The sequence below is a fragment of the Melozone crissalis genome, unplaced genomic scaffold (assembly GCF_028551555.1).
Source record: "Melozone crissalis strain CALT ecotype California unplaced genomic scaffold, PUWL_Pcris_2 ptg000045l_1, whole genome shotgun sequence".
Classification (NCBI taxonomy): domain Eukaryota; kingdom Metazoa; phylum Chordata; class Aves; order Passeriformes; family Passerellidae; genus Melozone; species Melozone crissalis.
In genome coordinates, this window is record NW_026535823.1 from 16840668 (window position 1) to 16858987 (window position 18320).

General features: G+C 40.9%; 1 protein-coding gene across 2 annotated transcripts; it reads right to left on the reverse strand.

The window, feature by feature from the left end:
* Positions 1-462: 462 nt before the first annotated feature.
* Positions 463-17191, reverse strand: EPHX4 (epoxide hydrolase 4). Of its 2 annotated transcripts, none has more exons than XM_054285667.1 (7): positions 16999-17191; positions 13304-13389; positions 9745-9902; positions 7576-7704; positions 5369-5472; positions 4300-4448; positions 463-1383 (listed from the first exon to the last, which is right to left on the reverse strand). In XM_054285667.1, the coding sequence occupies exons 1-7, from the start codon at positions 17053-17055 to the stop codon at positions 1149-1151; spliced, it is 918 nt and encodes a 305-aa protein (XP_054141642.1). In that variant the 5' UTR covers positions 17056-17191; the 3' UTR covers positions 463-1148. The 2 variants fall into 2 exon arrangements, with proteins under 2 accessions (XP_054141642.1, XP_054141641.1); XM_054285666.1 differs by lacking the exon at positions 16999-17191 and adding an exon at positions 16260-16520.
* Between the last annotated feature and the right edge of the window lie 1129 nt (positions 17192-18320).

An 18320-nucleotide genomic window follows, 5' to 3' on the forward strand; every position in this document is an offset into this window, starting at 1 on the left:
AGGCTCACCTGGCCCTGATGCCTCCCTCAGTGGCCTCTTGTTCACCTCTGATTCCAGGGCACTGCGCTTGCTCTGCAGGTGGAGAGGGAGGCTTTGGAAACCTGATAGGCAGGTGACACCTATTCTATGGTCTTGTATTTTTGCTTCTTTTCCCATTGTAGTTAGCTTACATTTTTCTTCTCCCCTGCCATCACATGCCAGTTAATTCTACCCTTTGTGTTCATAATCACTGCGTCTCTTCCTCCTATAAACACAGGAACTTGGCAGCAGCTCTTGGAGACAAGAAGAGTAGTTGCTGACATAGGAAGGATAATGCCATCAATGAGGCATTATTTTCAAAAATTGACAACAATCATAGCATGAGTGTCCAGGCTGAATACCAGACCAGACACTTCAGCTATTCAAACTCAGTTCTTAGTTTCAGCAAATCTCTCCATAGGAAGACAGATAAAGAAAACGGAGTCTTGTAAGTTGCATTTTATTAGACAGAGGTGGATTTGATACATGTTATATCTTAATTTTCCATTGTTCTTGTTCAGACATGTGGAGTGTACAGGTTTTCCATTTTTTACTCAAGAAAGAAAAACACATTGCGCAAAGCAGCTGCATTCAACGGTACAACAAGATACGGATCATTATTCACTTGAGGACTAGAAACGTACCCAGAAAATTTTCAGTCATTCAGTATGCTAAAATATAGATAAAAAGAGTTACTGTTTAATGGTAAAATACATTAAAAAATTCAGGCAAATCTAGAATGAAAACTTGTGACTTTCTTCAGTATGGCACCACACCATTGTTTCATTATAAATTTGTAAAAGGCACCACACATTACAACTGTAAAGCAAGGGAGAAAACAAAACCAAGCAACTTTCCATGATTTTCTTTCTGTACAAATACATATGTATTTTAAGGCAGGTGTTTTTATGTGCAAAATACAAGTATACAGATAAAACCAATGTTGGTATCATATATTCTCATACTCACTTCTTTTAGCTGTACGATTAGTGTCCAAATGTACAGTACAATGAAAACACTTCTCTAACAGAGCTCAAAATAGAAGGCAGGCTGGAAATATGGCCCTGATAACAATTAGGTTTTAAATCCGAAGAGCTTTTATTTAGACCCCTTAAAACATGTACAAACAGTCATTCTCTTTTTCTTTTTGTCTCTTCCTTAAGAAAGGTCCATATCAACTTGTTCACTATGTCAGGTTGATCCTGCTGGAGCCAATGACTGGCTTCTGACAAAATAGTTAATCTGAAATGATTTTTAACATAAATCCTTGTAATTTCTGCCATCTCAACTTCCATAAATGCATCTCTTTCTCCCCATAACAGCAGGGTTGGCATGATGATTTCATGGTTCTGCAGAGGCAGGCAGCTTGAAAAATAAAACACACTTAATTAGGTCTTATTTAATAAAACATAGAGACTATGCTCTGTAAAAAGGCAAGAAAAAGAAGGTGACATGTCTTAGTTTAAAGTAAAACAAATAAAATGAGACTTTGAAGACATTCTTCACCTCTACTTACATGCAAAGTCAAGAAATGTTAATAAAAGATCGCTTTAGATAGTAATTTCATTTTGACTGATGATTGCAAAAATTCTTAAAATGGCCTTTTCTACCAGTGGATTTAAATCTCATTTTGCAAACAACCTGACCTCACCCACCGAACCACAGCTTATTCATAGTACCAATTTTAAAAAGTGATAATCTAATATCTGATTCTGTGCATTGAGACTAATCTCTTCACCTTTTACTCCAGTGTCCTGGATCTCTTCACTATTAACATGTGTGTTTTCTCACCACTGTACAGTTTACTGGTTTGTGCCTTGCAAGGTTTGCAGCCTGACTTAGGTAAACTCTATCAGGCTTTATACAGGCTTTTTTTTCACAGGCTTTTTTTGTCACTTTTCATTGCCTATGAATTGCATTTTATTTCTGTTCAGTCCGGAATATGGGAAATTATATCATGCCTGAAATTTCCAGAAATTGCCTTTAATAACAATAATGTGCAGATTTCTCATTTAGAAAGGGAAGTTCCATTTGTGAAATATTAGTCTTTGAAAAACAGACTCAGACCTTCATACACCATTGTTATACAGTTTCTCTGGAAACAGTGAAGTACTTCTCAACTGCTACAAGAGAACTAATGCTATTTTCTAAACAAATGGTGTATCACAAGACATTAAAGTTTCAGCTTCTTACCGAGCTCTCTTAACCAAGCATGATATAAAAACTTTATGGATTTATTCTTAAAGTGTTTGTATTTAATATCTAGTGAAAGGAATGACCACTGTGCTATTTATAAAAAGATGTGCTGGTGGTGGATGGAAGTAGGTTATTTTCTCTTTGGAAATAATATTCCAGAAAAATGAGGCTCTGAAGAATGCACCTCCAAGTGGACAGTAATGAGTCGGAGCCCTTTAACACACGGGTCACCAGTATCAGCCCACTGGGAGTTATGGTGAATACAAGTCATTAGCATCCAAATATATGGATGCTTAATGACTAAGATGAGAGGAAGGGAAAATTCCAATCCAGTTTTCATATTTAACAATTCCCAACCCATTAGGTGTGACCATCAGAACTGGTGGCAAGAACTGAGTGACTGATTTTTTTGTTTACTGCATTGTGGCTGACAGCACCTAAATAAGAGTCTCTGAATTCAGTGCAGGTGTACTTTCATTAGAAGAATAAAGCAAACAATGCACAAACATACACACAAAACACATGGAGGAATTAATAGCTGTGAAGATACTTTCTGACTTATAACTGATACTTCACTGTCTTTTTGAGTCTGCAAAGGTCTGAAACAATAGTGTAAAGGTCCACATCTCTCCCGTTTGTGTGTGAGCCCCAGAGCAGTTGAGCTGTCACAGCACGTCACTCTGCCGGCAGAGCAGCAGCTGGTGAATGTGCGCACGCACTGGAGCGAGGTGCTGGGCATGGAACGGGCAGGGCTCGGGGCGCTGCCGCCTCTGAGCTCCTCACCAGCCCTGCCCGGGGCTGCTGCAGGGCGGGGGAGCCGCTGGGCGGGCACGCTGGCCCTCGGACATCCCAGCTGATGGCATCGGCCGCTCTCTGCGCAGCTTTAATAATGTACTGTTACCAGCACAGCCGTCGCATTTATTCCCCACTGTCAGCCATGCTTGGGGTTAGCTTTCTGCCTTCTCCTTCCTGTTCTGTCTCAGCCTGGACAAAGCAGCACCTAGCTCAGATTCCTGTTGCCGTCACAGTGTTTTCCCTGCTGACTGCTCTCCTGACAGTGACACAGAAAGAGCAACAAAGGTGGCAGTAAATTCGGACCATGGAAAATGAAAAGTTATTCTACTTCAAACATCTACTGCCTGAGTTTAGGCAAAGAAGGGAATTGCTGTTTGAAAGGATATTGGGAAGCTGGTCTTTTGTTAGAGAAGCATGCAGGACATTTATCACTGCTAAAGACCAGAGATGGTAAAGGAAAAACAAATTCAATGCCACTCTTCTTGATATAGTCCAAGTTAGTGCTGTAAGTAGAATATATGCAGAGTTAAGATCTTCTGGCCCTGTTTTTGGTAAGTAAAAAAGGGGGTGTCTGTCTCTAAGGCCAAGCCAACTCCTTTCAGGAAAGTTAAAATCATTAGAAAGCTTTTTGAGAAAATAAATATTAATCTTGCAAAAACATTTCCTATTATGATGCTGTCTCTGTTTTACTCTGTGAAGGGAGTCTGCTAAGACCAATAAAGGAACAAAAAAACCCCAAACCAAATAAAGTTAGGTTAGTTTTAGGCTTAGTTATAAAAAACCTCTCCACCTGTCTGAAAAACAGAAATAGACTAAACACAATAAAATTGTGCCAGATATGGTTTTTTAAAGTTACAGGTAAGGGTAACATACTTGGATGCCATGTCATCTAGCAGTATTATATAATAATAAGCTCTTGATAGATATTATCATAACATGAATTGTAATGCAAACAATTAATTGATGTTAATTTTTAAAGTATTATTTAAAGGTGGATTTTTGGGATTGCCATGGGAGCTGTGAATGAAGAAGAGTCTTTGCTTTATTAGATTTTGAAACAAAGATTTTTCCTTTTGTGCACTCTGCTTGTTTTGCCATTTTGTGTGGACACCTCTCAGAGCACACCTGGCCTCTCACTGCTTGACTGAGCCTGTGCCCACCTGGTGAGGCTTCAGGAACACACCTGGGGGTTTCCCCTGGTCCAGCAGCAGGAGAGGAGCAGCAGTAACACCTTTGGGCTCCAGGGGACTCTCTAGAATGTTTTCCTTTGCTTGGGAATATTATACTGACCTGAAAAGAGTTCTGTAATGGTTAATGGGTCCTGTTAATGCTCCGGGTTGTGAAAAGACATAGAGATAAGCTTCAATATCCTCTGCAGTTAATCTGCAGCCTTTCCTTCCAATTCCAGTGGCCTGGCTGGTAAACAAACTTTTCAGAACCTACAAAAACAAGAAGAAAAAGCTATTATGTAAGATAGCTAGAAAATGTGATTTCTCTCCTTCAATAGGACACATCTTTCTAAAATTTGTTCATGCATATTTATGAAATCTATTTATGTTCAAAGTACAATGAATGGTTCAAATGAGTTTTTAGAGAGCTATGTGTAAAGCACAAGGTAAACATCTCTAGTAGGACTTATTCCAGAATAATCAAGTACAGAGAAATACCAGTATTACCAAGTCACTGCATCCTGCCCTGCTACCTGTGCCAGGCAAGTGCAGGCCCGTAGGGTTTTTTGGGATGGAGCCAGCAGGTGGCAGGGCAGGAGGGAGGAGGATTCACGGCCTCCCTGGTGGCTGTGCCGTGTGTGCAGCACGGGGAGCTGTGCTCGGGCTGTTGGTGTGTAGGAGGTGTGCCCTGCACTGTTGTCCTTTTCTATCGGCTCCTGCTCACGTTTAAGGTTATACAAAGGGCTGGCCTTGGCTTCTCGGGCACAATTCATCACCTGGCTGGATGCAGTGCCCAGCCCCCACACTGCCTGCCCTGTGGCAGGCTCTGAGAGATGAGGGGATGTCCCACTGCGCACAGGAACTTCAGATAAGTCAGCAGCAACTCCCCAGGCACCAGCGGTGTCCCACTGGGACGGGCACAAGTGAAACCAGCTGACCCTGTAGGTGCAGTAATGCACTGCTGAGGTTAAAACTGCCTCCCTCAGCTCCTCCCAGAAATGCAGAAGTAAGAGTAAATCTCAGAGACTCTATGGACTTGTTTGCTACTTTATATAAAGCTTAAGAAGGAAAATCAGAAGGCTCCATATTTTTTCCAGTAATTATATCTACATCAGAAGGGATCAATGTAGGTGGCAATTATTCCATTACTCACAGTTACATATATAAACAAGAGCATTCATTTTGCTCACCTTGAAATCATTTAGTGTAAACATGAATTCAGGAAACCATGGCATTTGGAAAAAGAAGAAGTAACCAGATTTAATCAATTGTGATGGATGTCGTAGAATGTATTCTGAAACAAAAATGTCCATGAATTAAAAATGAAAACTGATGGCTCAAACAAAATTACTAGTAATATTACTATTTTTTAAACGTAAAGGAATGTTTTAAAAATATTACATTAAAGTATGCTGTGTGACAAAAGATGATTATTTCAGCAGTAAATATATGATGTGGCCATTAAAAGGTACTTCTTTTATAAATGTTAGTAGAAACAGCCAACAAAATAAAAGTTTGCCAAAGATTAGGTGAGGACAGCAGGACTGGAGTTAATTGCATGGTAGTTTTTCACTTAGAGATCTATTTGTGTAGCTAGTCCAAAGCATTTTTTTTCCAGTTATGGAATAAAGGACATAAATAGGTATTCTCTCATCAATGAGGTGATGCACAGAAATCTGTACATGATGATGCACTGACATTCTAAAAACTGCATCACTACTGTTCATTGAAGTATAGAATTTTTCTAACAGTGTCATTTTGGCAATTTCAAGAACTGTAATCAAGATTACATAGAGTCACTTTTCAAAGATTTTTACAGTTATTTTTAAAGACATAGCATATATAGCAACAGAAAATTATATCTATATCTATCTGTCTATCTGTCTATCTATCTATCTATCACAAACTTGCATCTTGCATTGACTGTTTTGTTCTTTTTTTTTAATTGTAAATCTGTGTCTCCAGTGAGTTTCAAGAGCCAACACTGACATTCAAATACCTAACTTCCTCAAAGCAAGCACACAATGTGTGCAGCTGCTGGGAAGTCTAGAACTTTTTCTGTACAGGTGCAAATTTAGGAATGCAAAAAACCACATTCCCAACACAGGACATCTCTCTGAAATATTAATTCTGACTGTGAATAAAAATGGGTTTTAAGCCAATAGAAATTGAAGTGTTAGCTATCTTCTATAGTTTCCTATCTTATACATTCTTAAATTGCATTATCCATTATATTTTCCTGATGGACCATTGTCAGCACTGATCACTTTACTTTTCTGTACTATTTATAAACTGTGTGTTTTCTTTTGGCCACCCAAAGTAGAATAAATTTGATGTAGGGAGAATATATTAAGGTACAGAACAGATTTTGTAGTTCAACAAATATGCAAACAAATACTATAATAAAATGCAATTATCTTCTCTACAGCCTCGCTCCTGCTCTCATGGAAAACACAGCAAAATCTTCTGCTTTCGTGTGGAAAACAGACCTCTCCATGGGTAAGTGTGGATTTACAACCTGGCAAAAAGTTCTTTAGTATCTTAGAAAGGTGCCCAACAACACTGTGAGACATCAACAAATATGGATGGTGTGGCTGATCCCACAGTGTAAGGTCAGATTTACTTTCAATTGAAATGAAAATTAAAGTTCTGCTGAATATTCTTAGCTATTTATGGGGAAATGGGGTGACTTTTAAAATGGAGATAGGGTAAGGCCAGTAATTGAAAAAATTCAAATTAGTGAGATAGTACTTTCCTTTTGATTGCTGAATGTTTATATAATTCCTGTGAAATGTTTTGCAATTCTGGGTAGTAGACAAACTCAACTGTATCACACAACAAATAGTGAAACAAGTCCTGTTTCAGCAAAGTACTGGTATATTCCTGAACATCTATTAAGTAGCCTGGAAAGATTTCTTCCAATGAATATTGTACCAGATCACAAATTGCCACTTGTCACCTAAATCAGGATGTAATTCTAATGTCTGATTCACATTCATACAAAGACAGGCTTATGCAGATTTAATAATGCAGTGCAGCCTTTACCAAAGTGTAATACAATGTACATCCCTCTTTGGGAATTATTTCCTGATATATATAACAGTGATAAACAGTGATAAAGTGCAAAAAACCAGATTCATGGGTTTGAAAATTATGTTTGTGGACCCTCAAGGATTAAAAATACATCTGTAACTTTTGTGGCAAGTATTCCCATTTCCTACAATAAATTTATTTTCATAAGTCAAATACTTGATATCTTACTGCTTCATAAAATACAGTCCAGACTGTGAGAGCCATAGAGCTTATCTACTGAGGCAGGCTGTTGGTTCTCAAAGCAAGCACAATTGTGACCAAAATGCAGATACTTTGGATTAACAAAGACTACTGTCAAACTTACCTGTAAATACAGAAGGATGAGGGAAATTAACCACAATCAGCTTAGTCACCATTTCAGGGTAACATATGGCCACTAACCAAGCAATCATTCCTCCCCAGTCATGGCCAATCAACACACACTTGTTGTATCCTACCACATAAACACAGACACATGCTTTTATTTCAAAGGAATTAATATCCACAGAAATCAGCTCATACAATAAAATCATTATTGGGCTGAATAGGTGGTTCAGCACATTCATTAATGTAACTTTAATACTGCACCACTTCCATTACTAACAGTCAGAAAAAATGGGGCACTATTATAGTTTAAAAATTTACAAATATGTCAAAGTATTTAATTGGACTTGATTCAACTTGAACTCTACTACCTCCATGTCACCCTAAAGTCACTCAGTATGCAGATGGCCACCCTGTTCACATCTTGGCCAGTGCAGGCTCAGATGGACACTTCAGCCTGCAGCCATTATAACACACGGACACTTGCTGTGTTTAGGGGGTTTGGAATTGGAAACTGCAGACAAGAAGACTGAGCAATCTCCTGAGCACCTCCAGAACAAAAATAATCCTAATGTATTTCTCTGAATATGAGAGGTTATCTAAGCACTCAGTGGCATCATTATGCAAAAAGTGGGCATTATACTTAGTAGCCATATATAAAGCATGTGTAAACACTCCCATTTATATACTTAGGAGGCCTGTAGCTTTTCTCCATATGCTGTTTTGTTGGAAATTTTGTAAGTTCTGGACATTCACTTACTTATTCTTCCATCAATAAAAATTGTATTTTAGCAGCAATAGAAGTGGTATGGGCAGGATAGTGACCAAGTGTTTTGAAAGCTCTAACACTCCTTCTTAAACCATTGCTGGAAAATAACATACTCTAGTGTCAGATACCATCACCCTCCTCATTGAGGACTGGTATGGTGAGCAACAGACTACAAATGAAACATATAAAAGCCAAGATGTTTAGAATTCTGACATAAATTTGGATACAGTTGTCAAAGAGCCTTATAAACCCTCTTGGATAGAAATCCAAGAGGGAGCACTTTTGATATAATCAAGTTCTCTAAAAGAATTTAACTTGGGATTAGGACAAACAAAGATAAGGCTCTGAAGTGATTTTCCCAAAAAAATTTAAATCCCTCTGAAATTGAATTATGCTGAGAGCACTTCTCAAGCATAACCATGGCATTACCATGGAGATTAACACAACCAGCAAAGGCTGGAAAATGTCAACACTGTGTGAGGACTGCTGCCCAATCTTTTGCCAATACTCAAACATCAGAAGCAAAGCAAAATTCAAATCTCAGAACTTGAATCACTGCGTTATTATTTCTCCATATGAAATGCAGTAAGTTATTTTACTATGGCTAGAATATCCAAGGAATTAAAATTACTCAGAGAATGACAATCTAATCCCTTGTATTGATCTTGGTATGGAAGGGAAATAGCCTTCACCAGGGGTTACAATTTATCACCGAAACAGAGACACTTCAAACTGAGCTGGAGGGGCCAATTTTGCACTTCAGCTCTAGACCTTTACCCTGTGTATTTGCCACAGAGAGCAGTGTGCCCCTTGTTCTCCCTTTTGCTCTCACTGTTGTGTAAGACAGAGTAATTCAGCTCTTGAGAACTGACAGGAGTAGTATTGTGCAAAGGGTAGCATTTTTGGAGGGTTTTTTTTCCCAATACAGCAGATGAACTCTCACCATCTCTGTAAAGCCCTCTATAACAATAGTTATTATGTCTTGTTTGTGCAAGAAAAATGTCATCTGATATAAATTCCTTTGTCTGCAAGTTCTTTAAGACTCTAACTCAGAATATTATCCACTAAGGCAAGTGATTAGGAGGAAAGGCTTCTTAAGGAAAAGAACCATAGGTTTGTACTGCATTTTACAGTACATAGAAATTTTCTTTTCAAAACTCCTGATGAAAAAATCATCTTTACATATTGCTTATACAGACATACACATTGTAATTAGAAAACAACACTTCTTCATTTATAATTGTCCAAATAATATTAGTATCCTTAGATTTATACACCTCTGCAATGCGTATATTAAAACAAACAAACAAACAAAAACAGTGCTAGATCTTTATATGGGTTTCTTTTCCTAGAAAATTAAGTCATTTTTGAGTCAAGTAGATTTTTCTTCTACTAACGCACCTAGAGATTCCAAAATATCCTTTATGTCTGCTATCAGGCAATCTAACTTGTAATTTTCTTTGTGAGGAGGAGCATCTGTTTCTCCATAACCTCTCAAATCCAGGGCCACCACTCGATATTCACTTTTAAATTCCCGCAATTGATGGCGCCAAGAATACCTAACAAAGGGGAAAAAAAGTTGGAGTTACAAGGTCAGGTAGTATGATACCAAAAGTGCACTCAATGCTTTTGCATCCAAATATTTGAGGGTAAAGTAGCATGGCTTTGTTTGCTCTGAGATTCTTTTTCCTTTCTGTGCTGTGCTGATGGTCCTTTGTGGCTGCAGTAGTTTTGTGCTCCCGTCTTGAATCCCCCAGTAACAAAATGCAGCTGCCACAAAGGGGACATGGCCAGAGCCAGCGCTTTTCAACAATTCCTGGAGTCTGGCACAGCCCCTTTGCTGTAAAGGAAGCAGGCATAAACCAGAGCACAGGGAGGACTTTATCCTTAGTGCCATAGTAGCATCAAAAGAGTAAGACCTGAAAAGCTTTCTCTTCTCCCTGGCTTACACACAGCCATGTTTTGCAATTTTTTCTATTCAGAAAAAGAATATCAGATAATTCATACAATAAATAAACCAAGGAAAGAAATCCAGTTAATAACAAATGATCTTGGTGAAGCTTATAGGATTTGTCCTGTGTACACTTTCATCTGTGTCTCTGTACCAGAACTGTTGCAGAACAAGCTCTCTCAATGTGTTGTCACTCGACAGATTAATTTCATCCTTGGGTTTCTATGGAAAAGAGTGATAGCATTACATACATCAAAAGGCATACAAAGGCAAGAACTCAGGCAAAGGCCTGGGCTATTCCTCGCTCTGTAACTGTTTGTAGTGGCTGGATGTGTGTTATGAAGCAAAAATAAAAAGAAAATGGTGGGTCTTAACCTGCAAGAACGACCTGTCCTTCAGCTGTTATTGAAACCAAATAAATTTTAGAATAGCCAGTACCAAGACAGACATAGTCTTATCTTGCACTGTACTAGAAAGATGTAGGAAAACCATGATCCTTCTGGACATATATAATAGTGACTGCATCCCTCTGTGCTAGGATCTAGCTTTTATTTCTGCTTGTTTCAGAGAAAGGATATATAACATTTGGATCATCAGTGGTTGTAAGTGTGATGCACAGAATTCTACCTTAATCCAAACAACATCTGTATCAGACCATGGGCTCTTCCACTTTACCTTTGCCTCCAGCCTATTAGGGACTTCAAACTGAAATAAGGTTACAGGAACACTCAGTGGTATGAATCTGTTTTCATATAAACAAAACAGTCAGAACATTTTCATTTCAGTGCTATATAATGTGAAGACAAGGTTTAGCTGAGATCTCTGGGAATGAATTTTTTACAGGCATTATATAATGACTTGGAAGCTGAATTTGCCATGGTAACTGTTGCAGCTATTCTATATACTTCAGTAAGAAGAAAGAACCAGGCCCATAAATACATAAATCAACTATTTTTGTTTTCTGAAAATGTCTACAAGCTATTCTCATCCTCTGTTTTCACAACAGTCCATCAGTCTCCAAGTGTCTGACCTATCAAATGGGTAGGTTTTATATTCAAATAAACCCTTTTATCCCATATGATATATAAATATTGGACAACTGCTTTGCAAGCAGAATTTGGAAATGTTATGAATGCCTCCATGTTCATAAGGTTGAATCTATTTTGAGACTTTCTGATAATATTTTTTCTAAAGGGCAAGTAGTATAAAATGTAGCAGCTCACACACAACTTTTAAGTACTCAGCTGCCTCAACACATTATGTCCAGCTTTAAGTATTTTATTATTGACCTTCCACCATGTATTGATTTTCAAGTTCTTATGCATCTAAAACCCTCATTGGCTCTGGTGTGTTACATTCTTTAGTGATCTGTCATCTTCAGACATTTTCTATCACTCTTAGTGGTCTGGTTATATTTGTCCTAGTTATAACCTTGAGACATTTGAAAGCAGAGGATTTATTAAAATTAAGAACTGTAATTGTGGATAAAATTCTTTTTGTTTTCCTAGACAAACAATACAAATTTGCTGCTGCTTTACCTCTCTCTTAAATTGTGGTTATTTTATCTTGTGCTCTTAGAACAATCGCTATTCCTGAATGAAAAAGAAATCACAGAGTGAATGAATAACCTAACACAAGTATTGGTAATATGATTAGTTTACAGACTATTAGCATATAGTGTTCTTTTTAAAACAGTGATAGAAACTCTCGGTGGTCCCAGTGACCCACATAACACGTTTTTTATTAATCCCTTTTGAATGGTCAGACAATACAATCTAGTAGCTGCCACTTATAGCATGACTCACTATTCTAAACTGTAAGAATTACTTTCTGCTTTTTAAAAATAATATACCTAATCTCAGTAGAATATGCATATAAAATGCTAATTTCTCTTTTACTATTCCCCCATAGGGGAAATCAGCTGTAGTCTCATTGCCTGTGTTAGACTATGCTTTATGCAAGATATGCATAATGTTTGAATAGAATATGCACTGACCCATCTAACTGTCCTTTCAATCAAAGTTTACAGTTTTAATAATTTTAGATAGCAATTTATTACTAGAATAATGTTCTTTGAAAATTTAACTTAACAGAAATGTGGCTCTGTCCCATCACCCTGAAGGGCATTAGTGCCTAGGGGAAATTGCTGAGGGAAGGGAACTGACCTCTCCTACTTGGGTCAGTTTAGCATGGTATGACCTGAGTACAGACTGGAAAATCACAGCTCCAGCAGTGGCCTCTAGCCCCACAGCTGAGTTTGGTAAGGAAAAGGATCGTTTACCTTGCTGTATTTCTGGCATTAGTACTCCCCTTATTCCCTTACTGTTTTTCCTGTGCAAGTTCTGTAAGCCATGCTTCACTAGTTAAACCTGACAACGACAGCCTGAGCAATTTAGTTAAATCATTGGACACATGACTGCTCTTCATTGTTATAAACAAACATTTAGGATTGGGTTTGATTCATCATTCATCTTGTGATGAACTAATAATAGAACCTTTTTCCCTGAGTAGCATTCCATTCTGAAATTAGGCTGCACAATAGCCTATAGAACTCATAGTTCTTCCCCTCCCCTAGTTAAAAATTAATGTGTAGTATTTTTAATAAATGGAGCAATCCTGACTGCACTTAACATATAATGGATCTTTATTTTAACACCCTCTGCTATAATTCATAAGTTTACCCATATAGTACAAGTACTATCCAAACAGGAAATTTGTTTAAAATTAGCAGTTCGTTCACAAAGTCTGCAGGAAAGGGTACATACCTGAGGAAAAATGGATTGACAGTACAAAAAAGATGGTTGGTTTGTGTTAGTCTGAAGGAACTTTCTTTGTGGATGCAGCAGTTTAAAAGATGTTTCAATGGCTCATTGCCTACTGAAACTTCATACCATTAGTATTCATAAATACATATAAGGGATTGCACTGGGGATATTTAAGCAGAGGTGTTCATCCTTGGGTATCTTATTCAGCCTCTTTTATAAAAGAAAATGTTGAAGGGAGTTTTACCAGAATTCTGGAAAGCCATGAAGCAGCAGCATGAGTGGTTTGCCCCTTTCTCCAGCAGCCACATAGTGGAATCGTAACCCGGAATCCTAAAATAAGAGAAAAAGAAGTGTGTTTATTGCTGCACAGAACTGCTTCTTTGGGATTTGAGAATGATGAGGGTTTCAGATCATATTCTAAGAAACAATATAGTGAACCTAAAATAATACCAAATGATCAGTTTTGAAGCTGAAGCCTTCTTTACTTCTGAGATCAGGTATCTGCTACACGCTGGCAATGCTGAGTGTCCCCCAGCCTGCACACCCAGCACAGCTCCTTCCAGGAAGGACCATCCCCAGTACCTGCCCGGCTGTGCCTGTGTGCCAGCCCAGCCCTGAGCACACCAACACTTCTGACAGAGCACTGCCTGCCACAGCCACTGGGAAATGCAGGTTATTGTCACAGCAAGCACACTGCTTTCACACTGACACCAGTCAGCTGCTTTAAAGAAAGACTTTAAAATGCAGAATACTTTAAATGCACTTCCAATCTTTCAGTTAGCTGGTAAGATTACACAACTATTTAAAACCATCACATTGCATTCTGGCATGATAGATAAAGGACCACGTGGATTCTTAACAACCAAAAGCAATCAAAATTAAGTAACCAGAAAGCAAGACATATTTGCTAGTTTTTACAATTCTAGGTTTGAGATTCACTTCAGAAAATTAAGCCTTAATGTTATAATCTTCTTTCTGCTGTGTCAATAGTCAGTTTCTGATGCAACTTTTAAGGAATTGGGTCTTATGAGAATTACAAGCAGGCAACTTACTTATTGTAGAAGCTGAACACTGAAATGCTATTGAAGAGAATGGATGTACACAAGATTGCACTGACTGAAGGTTAAATCCAGTAGAATTTGAATAAACTGTGATCATGACCTAGAGGTTTTACTGAGTTCTGACACAGAAGTAGATAGAGAAGTTGGGAGTTAGCTCACAAAATACTGTTTAGAAGTCATGTGAAAGAAACTGCAGGAAGAAGGGTTGTACAGCTCTGAACAAATGTCAAAGCCTGCACTGTCTCTGCTATTTCAAAACAGAAAGAAAAACCCCATGCCTTTGCTACACATCAAGAGCTAATATCAGGGCAAGGATCACAAATGCATGAAAAAAGGTTTTCTTGCCAAGATGCTTCAAATGCTCTGACATATCTTTACACTTGAAAGTCACTAATTAGCTCCAAAACCGTTAACTTATATCCTCATTCTTGAAAGGACTCTGAAGAGGGAACTATTTGGATTTTTAATATTTGCTCTGGATATAATAGAGACTTTTACTCTGGATATAATAGGGACTTTTTCTTTTTTGGCCCCTAATTACATTGATGTTTCATCTCTGGGATGCCAATGAACTTGAAGTCCCTAGAGGTAAAAGTAAATTCCCAAGAAATTTTGGGGTCATTACATCATCTGTATCATTCTCCAGATCATTCTGTCTTTAATCTTTTTTTATTTAAAAAAGTAGAAGTTTCTCAGTCTTCTTCCACAGTTTCTCATTTACTGAGTAATAGGTAAGCCCTCTTCCATGCTGTTTCTTTCAGTCAGCATGCTCTTGGGATTTACCCTCCATGTTTTTATTCTAATCTATTTGTTGCTTTTAAGGAACTCCCTTTACTCCTGAAAATTCTATTCCCATGTGTACAGCAGTTTAAATATCACATGGCCCATCCTGGACTTTTTCAGTTGCTGCTGTTCCCTTTTTTCCAGCCTCCAGAACAGACATAGGATGTTGCCACCTTTTCCAACACAGGCTGTTTTATTGAAATTTGAATGGATTTGTAGGATATATGTGTTTGGAAAGTAATCCATTAGCCTGCTGTTATCCAACAGCATGAGTTTCTTACTTCCTGAAATGAGTGATCAACTGTCATATTGACAGCAATTCGATTTGCCCCCAAATGCTCTTCTGTTACTGTCATACCCCTCTCACTTCCCCAGCAGCCTGTTCATTTACTGCTTTGTGGTACAGGAAAAAAAGAACATGTCATATGAGTAAAAAGCCCACACATGCCTCCTAATGATGTTAGCAAAAGAAAACAAGCAAATCATGACAAACTGAGGCTCACTAATTTATATTAGTACTGCCTGGCACAAAACCATCTGCACAGAACCCTGGAAACAGAGATCTTTATGTTTATTTTATGAAAAATAGCACTTGACAAAACTAGCTATGCATTCTCTGCTCACCTATAGCTGCAAAAGAAACCTAGCTAATACAACTTCATTTAGAGCATTCAGTAAAGGAGCAAATCACAGAGACCTGAGACAATTGAGAAATTGACCGGTGGCTTAAACTGTACAACCTGAGGGTCAGCAATTAGCTTCTTGCTCTACGTTTTCCCTGTAACAGTGATGCACGAACCGAGCTCCCCGGTGCAACTGGGCAAACCGTAAACAGCAGAGAGCAGCGGCGGTGCAGGGAGCGGTGGCTGCGGGATACCCGGGGCCAAGGAACCGCTCACCGCCCACCCAGGGCTCCGCACCCGGGCCGGCCGGGCACCGATCCTCCCGGCCTGAGGCCCCGCAGCCGGGCCGGGCACGGCCCCGCTCGCCGGGGCAGCGCAGGCAGGTGCTGGATGCACCTGTGCAGCTGTGCGAGCACGCACGGCAGGGCAGGCGGGCTGCCCGCGCACCCCGCACAGCCGGGCAGGGCAGGCAGGGGTGCCGTGCACAGCGCATCCCGCACAGCAGGGCAGGGCAGGACAGGCAGGGGTGCCGTGCACAGCGCATCCCGCACAGCAGGGCAGGGCAGACAGGGGTGCCGTGCACAGCGCATCCCGCACAGCAGGGCAGGGCAGGCAGGGGTGCCGTGCACAGCGCAGCCCGCACGGCAGGGCAGGGCAGGCAGGGGTGCCATGCACAGCGCGGGAGTGGGTGCCTGCGCGCCAGCGGGCCCGCTCCCCCCGCCCGCGCCCTCACCTTGATGCGGACGTAGCAGTGGGTGCCCAGGGAGGGGTCGTTGAGGCAGGCGGGGGGGTTCTCCCGCACCACCCAGCGGAAGGTCTCGCCCGGGCGCCGGCCGATGCTCCAGAGCAGCCGCAGCCCGGCGATGCAGGCGCACACCCCGCAGTAGCTGTAAACCAACGCCCAGAAGAGCAGCGCCCGCGCGGCCACCATCACCCGGCGGGCGGGCGGAGGGCACGCAGCGCCGGGTCTCGCCATCGGGCCCCGCCGCCGCCGTCCCCGCCGGCCGGGAGGGGCTCGGAGCGCCGCCGCCGCCAGGAGCCGCCCGAGCGGAGGCACCGGGAGCGGCGGCGGCGGCGCGCCCGCCCCGCGGCCCTCGCCCTGCGCCGCCGGGCACAGCGCCGGGCACAGCGCCGGCCGCCCGCACGTCCCGGGGCTCGCCGGACCCCGGGCGGTGCCTCGGGGGCGGCGGCGCTCCTTGCGGGGGTCGCGCCTGCCCACGCAGGGCTTGGTCAAGGAGGGCTCTGCTCCCCAGATATTTGGCGGCGAAAGAGGGAGAAGCCGTCCCTGGGGCGGCGGGGCGCGGCTGTGTCACCTGCGCGCTCCGGCAGAGCCGCCAGACACATCGGAGCGCGCTCGGAATGTCATTGGGAGCAGCGGCCGCGGCCGCCGGGCCGCCCCCGCCGCCGTGCCTGCCCCAGGCCCCGGCGGCGATCGCGCTGCGCGCTCCGAGCGCGCCCTTGAGCGCCCTTACCTTATCGCCGTGCCAGAGGTGGATAACTGCCGGCATGGGGGTGTGCGCTCGCACCATGGTGTTTATCAAGACTTCATTCTTTCACTGCCGTTTCACTATTACCCATTTAAGGGTGATTTTGTAAACGTATTTACAATTTTAGTTGTTATATGCTGATACAAGTGAATATTTCTTAAAAAGATAAATCACCTAAACTTAAGTCTGTATTGATGTCTCACCTCCGGAGGGCTGATAGAGGCTGAACAGTCCCTGCCTGCCCATTAGTACATCACTACCAGCATACACCAAGGAGTCACTGTCTCATACAAGGCCACAGATGCCAGGGTAAGAAGAAAGTCTTCAGTCTGTCTTCTACTAACCTACTGATATGCAGGGTAAATGGAAGTTTAAAACTAGAATGGCTCACGTAATCCAAAACTGTAAGTAGAAGTGTAACTATATGAAGCAATTGATTTTACAGTTTGTAAAAGTGCATTTAAGAAATTACAGTTTATTAGCTCTAGAAGATAACAAAATGTGGACATGGTAGGTGCTGACTGCCAGGAAAGTATAATGAGCTTCTGTGTCAAATCCTGATCTAACTCACTGCATGGCCTGCTCACCTTTACTTCTCAGACTAGAGGATATGGGCAGGTTCAAGACTTTTGGAGGCCATATGAGAGTCACAGCTCATATGTAGGCCTACGTGCAGCTTCTTGCCATTTGAAGAGAGCAGGGTTGCCAAATTCTATGAAAAAAAATTGTTCTTGGTCCAGATGAGTCTGTAGGATTAGAACTACTTCCGAGAAATATTTTTGCTCTGTCCAGCAGTGCAAGTAGAAGCTCGTACAAAGACACCATCCATCTGTTAACTCTAAGATGTGTGATTCAATGAGCTAGTTTAAAAAAAATTGGATAAGCATGTATGCAGACAGAATAGATACAATTTTTCACTCTGCATGGAACACAGCTTGTAGATGACTTTTGTCTGTAACATACCAAATGCTTTCTCCTACTTGTTCTAAATTCAGACTTACAAATATAGACACTGATGTTGAATCCTAGGCCCATTGAAGGCAGTGACAGAATTAATGCTGGTTTCAATAAGGTCAAAATTTTTCCTTTTTTAGAAAAATCAAATGAAATTAACTAAAACAGCAGAAAGGAATGTTACAAATAATGGCCTGTTACTGCACGTTGATTATTTTAAAAGTTTAAACAAGTTTAAGCCCTAATATGAATTTATTTTCTATTACTAAAGATAACATTTTAGGTAGCTATAAAAACCTTCCAAGCTTGCTGTTATCTATAACACAAATGAAATATCAGTGACCTACACCAGC

Coding starts and splice junctions, on each gene's coding strand:
- EPHX4 (XM_054285666.1), bottom strand. CDS start 16,502: ATGGCGAGACCCGGCGCTGCGTGCCCTCCGCCCGCCCGCCGGGTGATG. Junction 13,390..16,259: donor ACTGCTACGTCCGCATCAAG/GTGAGGGCGCGG, acceptor CTCTTATTTTAG/GATTCCGGGTTACGATTCCA. Junction 1,384..4,299: donor CATTACAGAACTCTTTTCAG/GTCAGTATAATA, acceptor TTATTTTTCAAG/CTGCCTGCCTCTGCAGAACC.